This window comes from Oncorhynchus gorbuscha, linkage group LG14 (assembly GCF_021184085.1).
Source record: "Oncorhynchus gorbuscha isolate QuinsamMale2020 ecotype Even-year linkage group LG14, OgorEven_v1.0, whole genome shotgun sequence".
NCBI classification, from domain to species: domain Eukaryota; kingdom Metazoa; phylum Chordata; class Actinopteri; order Salmoniformes; family Salmonidae; genus Oncorhynchus; species Oncorhynchus gorbuscha.
In genome coordinates, this window is record NC_060186.1 from 82740983 (window position 1) to 82748842 (window position 7860).

At 47.5% G+C, this 7860-nt stretch overlaps 1 protein-coding gene across 1 annotated transcript; it reads left to right on the forward strand.

Annotated features, from left to right (window-relative positions):
• The first annotated feature begins 2545 nt into the window (after positions 1-2545).
• On the forward strand, positions 2546-7522 carry LOC123995583 (sporozoite surface protein 2-like). The gene is made up of 3 exons (XM_046299213.1): positions 2546-2698; positions 4585-4703; positions 5611-7522. The coding sequence occupies exons 1-3, from the start codon at positions 2546-2548 to the stop codon at positions 6728-6730; spliced, it is 1392 nt and encodes a 463-aa protein (XP_046155169.1). The 3' UTR covers positions 6731-7522.
• The last annotated feature ends 338 nt before the right edge of the window (positions 7523-7860 follow it).

The following is a 7860-nucleotide window of genomic DNA, read 5'->3' on the forward strand; positions in this document are numbered from 1 at the left end:
CTCTCTGTCTCTCTCTTTCTGTCTCTGTCTGTCTTTCTCTCTGTCTCTCTCTCTCTCTCTCTGTCTGTCTCTCTGTCTCTCTCTCCCTCTCTCTCTGTCTGTCTCTCTGTCTCTCTCTCCCTCTCTCTCTGTCTGTCTCTCTCTCTCCCTCTCTCTCTGTCTCTCTCTCTTTCTGTCTCTCCCACTCTCTCTGTCTCTCTCTTTCTGTGTCTGTCTGTCTCTCTCTCTGTCTCTCCCTCTCTCTCTGTCTCTCTCTCTCTTTCTGTCTCTGTCTGTCTTTCTCTCTGTCTCTCGCTCTGTCTTTGTCTCTCTCTGTCTCTCTCTTTCTGTCTCTGTCTGTCTTTCTCTCTGTCTCTCTCCCTCTCTCTGTCTGTCTCTCTGTCTCTCTCTCCCTCTCTCTCTGTCTGTCTCTCTGTCTCTCTCTCCCTCTCTCTCTGTCTCTCTCGCTCGCTCTTTCTCTCGCTCTCTCTCTTTCTCTCGCTCTCTCTTTCCATCTTTCCTGGACTTTTTCCCTTAGTTTCACCCCTCTGTCTCTTCTTTTTCTCTCTCTGTGTCTCGCTCTCTTTCTCTCTCTCTCTCTCTCTCTCTCTCTCACTCCCTTCCAGAAGCATTCAGCTTTATTGGTATGATAATTCTAACATTACTACTACTACTACTACATCACCACACAGTGTCACCATGGCAACCGCTCTCCATCTCTCTCTCGCCTGATGTTCACGACGAGGGCAGGAGTCCTAGAGAGAGACAGTACGATACGTGGGCGGACACACTTAGTGGCTTGATGGAGAAAGAGTGAGAGACATTCTCAGCATTCTAAATTCCACTTGCTGTTCTGCCAGACCTTCTCCCTCATCAAACAGGCAGGCACACACACACACACACACACACACACACACACACACACACACACGTCTCCCTCATCAAATGTTGAACAACGCTGATCAAACCATATTGTTTTATGCCTTCAGTTGCCATGGTTTCTGATGACCCCCCCCCACCTCCCCTCCAAAGCTCAGCACCTGTTGTTTTTCATTTTGGAATTTTCTATTTTATCGGACTGTATTTATGTTGCATTGTTTGTTTATTTTGAGTTTTATTTTATCGGACAGCAATTATGTTGCATTGTTAATCTTCAAGATGTTCCTGGTAGATTGATTCAGATGCCCTGCGTTCCTGGTAGATTGATTCAGAAGCCCTGCATTCCCGGTAGATTGATTCAGAAGCCCTGCGTTCCTGGTAGATTGATTCAGAAGCCCTGCGTTCCTGGTAGATTTATTCAGAAGCCCTGCGTTCCTGGTAGATTGATTCAGAAGCCCTGCGTTCCTGGTAGATTGATTCAGAAGCCCCGCGTTCCTGGTAGATTGATTCAGAAGCCCCGCGTTCCTGGTAGATTGATTCAGAAGCCCTGCGTTCCTGGTAGATTGATTCAGAAGCCCTGCGTTCCTGGTAGATTGATTCAGAAGCCCCGCGTTCCTGGTAGATTGATTCAGAAGCCCCGCTTTCCTGGTAGATTGATTGAGAAGCTTTCCTGGTAGATTGATTGAGAAGTTCCTGGTAGATTGATTCAGAAGCCCTGCGTTCCTGGTAGATTGATTCAGAAGCGTTCCTGGTAGATTGATTCGTTCCTGGTAGATTGATTCAGAAGCCCCGCGTTCCTGGTAGATTGATTCAGAAGCCCTGCGTTCCTGGTAGATTGATTCAGAAGCCTGGTAGATTGATTCAGAAGTTCCTGGTAGATTGATTCAGAAGCCCTGCGTTCCTGGTAGATTGATTCAGAAGCCCTGCGTTCCTGGTAGATTGATTCAGAAGCGTTCCTGGTAGATTGATTTGCGTTCCTGGTAGATTGATTCAGAAGCCCCGCGTTCCCGGTAGATTGATTCAGAAGCCCCGCGTTCCCGGTAGATTGATTCAGAAGCCCTGCGTTCCCGGTAGATTGATTCAGAAGCCCTGCGTTCCCGGTAGATTGATTCAGAAGCCCTGCGTTCCCGGTAGATTGATTCAGAAGCCCTGCGTTCCCGGTAGATTGATTCAGAAGCCCTGCGTTCCCGGTAGATTGATTCAGAAGCCCTGCGTTCCCGGTAGATTGATTCAGAAGCCCTGCGTTCCCGGTAGATTGATTCAGAAGCCCCGCGTTCCTGGTAGATTGATTCAGAAGCCCCGCGTTCCTGGTAGATTGATTCAGATGCCCCGCGTTCCCGGTAGATTGATTCAGAAGCCCCGCGTTCCCGGTAGATTGATTCAGAAGCCCTGCGTTCCCAGTAGATTGATTCAGAAGCCCCGCGTTCCCGGTAGATTGATTCAGAAGCCCCGCGTTCCCGGTAGATTGATTCAGAAGCCCTGCGTTCCCGGTAGATTGATTCAGAAGCCCTGCGTTCCTGGTAGATTGATTCAGATGCCCTGCGTTCCTGGTAGATTGATTCAGAAGCCCTGCGTTCCTGGTAGTGTTCCCATTTGGAATCCTTTTGTCTGAAGGGACTCCGTTGGACCAGGAGAGCTGCGGCTAGAAGCCCATTTCTCTAGCAATGTGATCCGGTTCAGGCTCCGTATGGCGATGGAGGGTTTGACACAATTGCGGGGACTCTGGAGGCTTGCGGAGGCCAAATGTTGTAACAATGCAGAGGGCTCTGATTTCTGTGGAGGCCTCGTTGTAGTTAATGCTGTCGAAGTCGGATATGACCGTGCAGAGTTTTTAAATCAAGTGCGGCGTCTACTGGTGCTGGCCAATCAGATAGCTCACTGTACCTAGAACAGCTTCCAAGACACCACAGCCAAGTTTGATACTAGCCTACGTGAGATGTGATAACGTTTACAACTATGACCAGAGACAAACTGTCAAAGAATACAACAAAGAGCTGATGACCTTTTACTCTGCACTGTCAACACTGGGCACTGTCAACACTGGGTTTTACTCTGCACTGTCAACACTGGGGTTTACTCTGCACTGTCAACACTGGGGTTTACTCTGCACTGTCAACACTGGGGTTTACTCTGCACTGTCAACACTGGGGTTTTACTCTGCACTGTCAACACTGGGGTTTTACTCTGCACTGTCAACACTGGGGTTTTACTCTCTACTGTCAACACTGGGCACTGTCAACACTGGGCACTGTCAACACTGGGTTTTACTCTCTACTGTCAACACTGGGTTTTACTCTGCACTGTCAACACTGGGGTTTTACTCTCTACTGTCAACACTGGGTTTTACTCTGCACTGTCAACACTGGGCACTGTCAACACTGGGTTTTACTCTGCACTGTCAACACTGGGCACTGTCAACACTGGGTTTTACTCTGCACTGTCAACACTGGGCACTGTCAACACTGGGGTTTTACTCTGCCCTGTCAACACTGGGTTTTACTCTGCACTGTCAACACTGGGTGTTTACTCTCTACTGTCAACACTGGGCACTGTCAACACTGGGTTTTACTCTGCACTGTCAACACTGGGTTTTACTCTGCACTGTCAACACTGGGTTTTACTCTGCACTGTCAACACTGGGTGTTTACTCTCTACTGTCAACACTGGGCACTGTCAACACTGGGTTTTACTCTGCACTGTCAACACTGGGTTTTACTCTCTACTGTCAACACTGGGCACTGTCAACACTGGGTTTTACTCTGCACTGTCAACACTGGGTTTTACTCTGCACTGTCAACACTGGGTTTTACTCTGTACTGTCAACACTGGGCACTGTCAACACTGGGTTTTACTCTGCACTGTCAACACTGGGTTTTACTCTGTACTGTCAACACTGGGTTTACTCTGCACTGTCAACACTGGGTTTTTACTCTGTACTCTCAACACTGGGTTTACTCTGCACTGTCAACACTGGGTTTTACTCTGCACTGTCAACACTGGGTTTTACTCTGCACTGTCAACACTGGGCACTGTCAACACTGGGTTTTACTCTCTACTGTCAACACTGGGCACTGTCAACACTGGGGTTTTACTCTGCCCTGTCAACACTGGGTTTTACTCTGCACTGTCAACACTGGGGTTTACTGTCAACACTGGGGTTTACTCTGCACTGTCAACACTGGGGTTTACTCTGCACTGTCAACACTGGGGTTTACTCTGCACTGTCAACACTGGGGTTTACTCTGCACTGTCAACACTGGGGTTTACTCTGCACTGTCAACACTGGGTTTTACTCTGCACTGTCAACACTGGGTTTTACTCTGCACTGTCAACACTGGGTTTTACTCTGCACTGTCAACACTGGGCACTGTCAACACTGGGGTTTACTCTGCACTGTCAACACTGGGCACTGTCAACACTGGGGTTTTACTCTGCCCTGTCAACACTGGGTTTTACTCTGCACTGTCAACACTGGGTTTTACTCTGCACTGTCAACACTGGGGTTTACTCTGCACTGTCAACACTGGGTGTTTACTTTTTTATTCAACACTTTTACAAAACATAAAAACACTTCTTCCTCTCTGAATGAGTAGCGTCTCGATCGGTCCGCAACTTTCATTGTTATTAGCAGCTCGTCGTGTTTATGTTAACATCGAGGAATATTTCCCTTCCTCTGGTCATATGAACAACAGGAATCTGGACGTGAGGCAGAAGTAATCCGGCGAGCCTGGAGTTTTTACCTCCCTAGTTCGTCTCACCGGAGGAAAAGAGAGAGATTGTACCGTGAGAGTCACACCCTCTGTTGTGCTCTCCCTCCCTCTGCTGAGACTGACCATCAAATGCAGGTACCATTACTCCGGTGAAATAAAAAAAAAGCAGATTTATTTCAATTTATGCTCAGCTGTGTCTCACAAGTGATACACCAACTGATCTATTTTGTTATCAAAGCTTGAGTGTTGAAATATAACATGTTCTGAGAATAATGATATTGGCAGACCAGTTATATTGCCCATATGAGGTAATAATGCATTAGATCGACTGCACAAACCTCATTCCTACACAACTGTTTTTAATAATATTACATAGTGTGAAATGTTTTATCATGTTAAAAAAACATCTGAGCAGTAATTCTCGGCTTGCTTTTTGACTCCGAAAGTAATCTTGACTCAAGTTTGGTGACCACTGATCTACAGGGCTTGAACTACAGGGCTTGTCCTCTACAGGGCATGTCCTCTACAGGGCATGTCCTCTACAGGGCATGTACACTACAGGGCATGTACTCTACAGGGCTTGAACTACAGGGCATGTACTCTACAGGGCATGTACTCTACAGGGCTTGAACTCTACAGGGCATGTACTCTACAGGGCATGTACACTACAGGGCATGAACTCTACAGGGCTTGAACTACAGGGCATGTACACTACAGGGCATGTACACTACAGGGCATGTACACTACAGGGCATGTACTCTACAGGGCATGTACTCTACAGGGCATGTACTCTACAGGGCATGTACTCTACAGGGCATGTACTCTACAGGGCTTGATCTGCAGGGCTTGAATAGACACATATGCACACACACATACACACATATACTGTACATACACACAGCTTTCAACCACTTCAGATGACCACACACACTGTTAGCGATTCCACAAACCCTCTCTCTATAGATTTGTCCTGTGTAGAATGGTTTGTGGTCATACCAACATCCTAACAACTATTGTTTCTTCTTCTTTTCCCCCCCAAAAGAACCATTGAACATCTAATAGGCAAATCATATAGTCACAAGCAGCAGCTTCTGGTTCTGGTTCTGCTCTTTCTGGTGGAAAACGGAGGGCCACAACAACACATCAACCCCAAGCAGCTGGGCCACAACAACACATCAACCCCAAGCAGCTGGGCCACAACAACCCCTCAACCCCAAGCAGCTGGGCCACAACAACACATCAACCCCAAGCAGCTGGGCCACAACAACACATCAACCCCTCAACCCCAAGCAGCTGGGCCACAACAACACATCAACCCCTCAACCCCAAGCAGCTGGGCCACAACAACACATCAACCCCTCAACCCCAAGCAGCTGGGCCACAACAACACATCAACCCCTCAACCCCAAGCAGCTGGGCCACAACAACACATCAACCCCTCAACCCCAAGCAGCTGGGCCACAACAACACATCAACCCCTCAACCCCAAGCAGCTGGGCCACAACAACACATCAACCCCTCAACCCCAAGCAGCTGGGCCACAACAACACGTCAACCCCAAGCAGCTGGGCCACAACAACACATCAACCCCTCAACCCCAAGCAGCTGGGCCACAACAACACGTCAACCCCAAGCAGCTGGGCCACAACAACACATCAACCCCTCAACCCCAAGCAGCTGGGCCACAACAACACATCAACCCCTCAACCCCAAGCAGCTGGGCCACAACAACACATCAACCCCAAGCAGCTGGGCCACAACAACACATCGACCCCTCAACCCCAAGCAGCTGGGCCACAACAACACATCAACCCCAAGCAGCTGGGCCACAACAACACATCGACCCCTCAACCCCAAGCAGCTGGGCCACAACAACACATCGACCCCTCAACCCCAAGCAGCTGGGCCACAACAACACATCGACCCCTCAACCCCACATCAACCCCAAGCAGCTGGGCCACAACAACACATCAACCCCAAGCAGCTGGGCCACAACAACCCCTCAACCCCAAGCAGCTGGGCCACAACAACACATCAACCCCGAGCAGCTGGGCCACAACAACACGTCAACCCCAAGCAGCTGGTTCTGCTGTTTCTGGTGTAAAACGGAGGGGTACAACATAACAACCCTGTTGGCCATAGATAGACAGGCTTCAATGTAATGGTTTTAGCAATAAAATAAATCGAAGCTTCCATTCAATTGCCACTCCCTGTTGCACACAACACGCTTCCATGCGCTCTGCTACGAGGGGATTTACTGTATGGTTGATTTAAGAAGAAATTGTCAACCCTGGTACGGTCCAAGATAAAAGTAAAAAATAAAGTAAGAATAAAAAGTAGGTTTGAATGACACTGATGGGAAATGTCAGTCTACCACACAGCCTCTGTGTTTAACCCTCTAGATTCAGTCTACCACTCAGCCTCTGTGTTTAAACCTCTAGATTCAGTCTACCACTCAGCCTCTGTGTTTAAACCTCTAGATTCAGTCTACCACACAGCCTCTGTGTTAACCTCTAGATTCAGTCTACCGCTCAGCCTCTGTGTTAAAACCTCTAGATTCAGTCTACCACTCAGCCTCTGTGTTTAAACCTCTAGATTCAGTCTACCCTCAGCCTCTGTGTTTAAACCTCTAGATTCAGTCTACCACTCAGCCTCTGTGTTTAAACCTCTAGATTCAGTCTACCACTCAGCCTCTGTGTTTAAAACAGGTGTGTGCCTTTCCAAATCATGTCCAATCAATTGAATTGACCACAGGTGGACTCTAATCAAGTTGTAGAAACATCTCTAGGATGATCAATGGAAACAAGATGCAGCTGAGATCAATTTCAAGTATCAAAGCAAAGAGTCTGAATACTTATGTAAATAAGGTATTTCAGTTTTTTATGTTTATACATTTGCAAAAAAATCCTAAAAACATGTTTTTGCTTTGGCATTATGCGGTATTGTGATGTCATTATGGGGTATTGTGATGTCATTATGGGGTATTGTGATGTCATTATGGGGTATTGTGATGTCATTATGGGGTATTGTGATGTCATTATGGGGTATTGTGATGTCATTATGGGGTATTGTGATGCCATTTGGGGGTATTGTGATGTCATTATGGGGTATTGTGATGTCATTATGGGGTATTGTGATGTCATTATGGGGTATTGTGATGTCATTGTGGGGTATCGTGATGTCATTATGGGGTATCGTGATGTCATTATGGGGTATCGTGATGCCATTATGGGGTATTGTAATGTCATTATGGGGTATTGTGGTGTCATTATGGGGTATTGTGATGTCATTA

Coding starts and splice junctions, on each gene's coding strand:
- LOC123995583 (XM_046299213.1), top strand. CDS start 2,546: ATGGCGATGGAGGGTTTGACACAATTGCGGGGACTCTGGAGGCTTGCG. Junction 2,699..4,584: donor GTGCAGAGTTTTTAAATCAA/GTGCGGCGTCTA, acceptor TAATCCGGCGAG/CCTGGAGTTTTTACCTCCCT. Junction 4,704..5,610: donor AGACTGACCATCAAATGCAG/GTACCATTACTC, acceptor CCCCCCCAAAAG/AACCATTGAACATCTAATAG.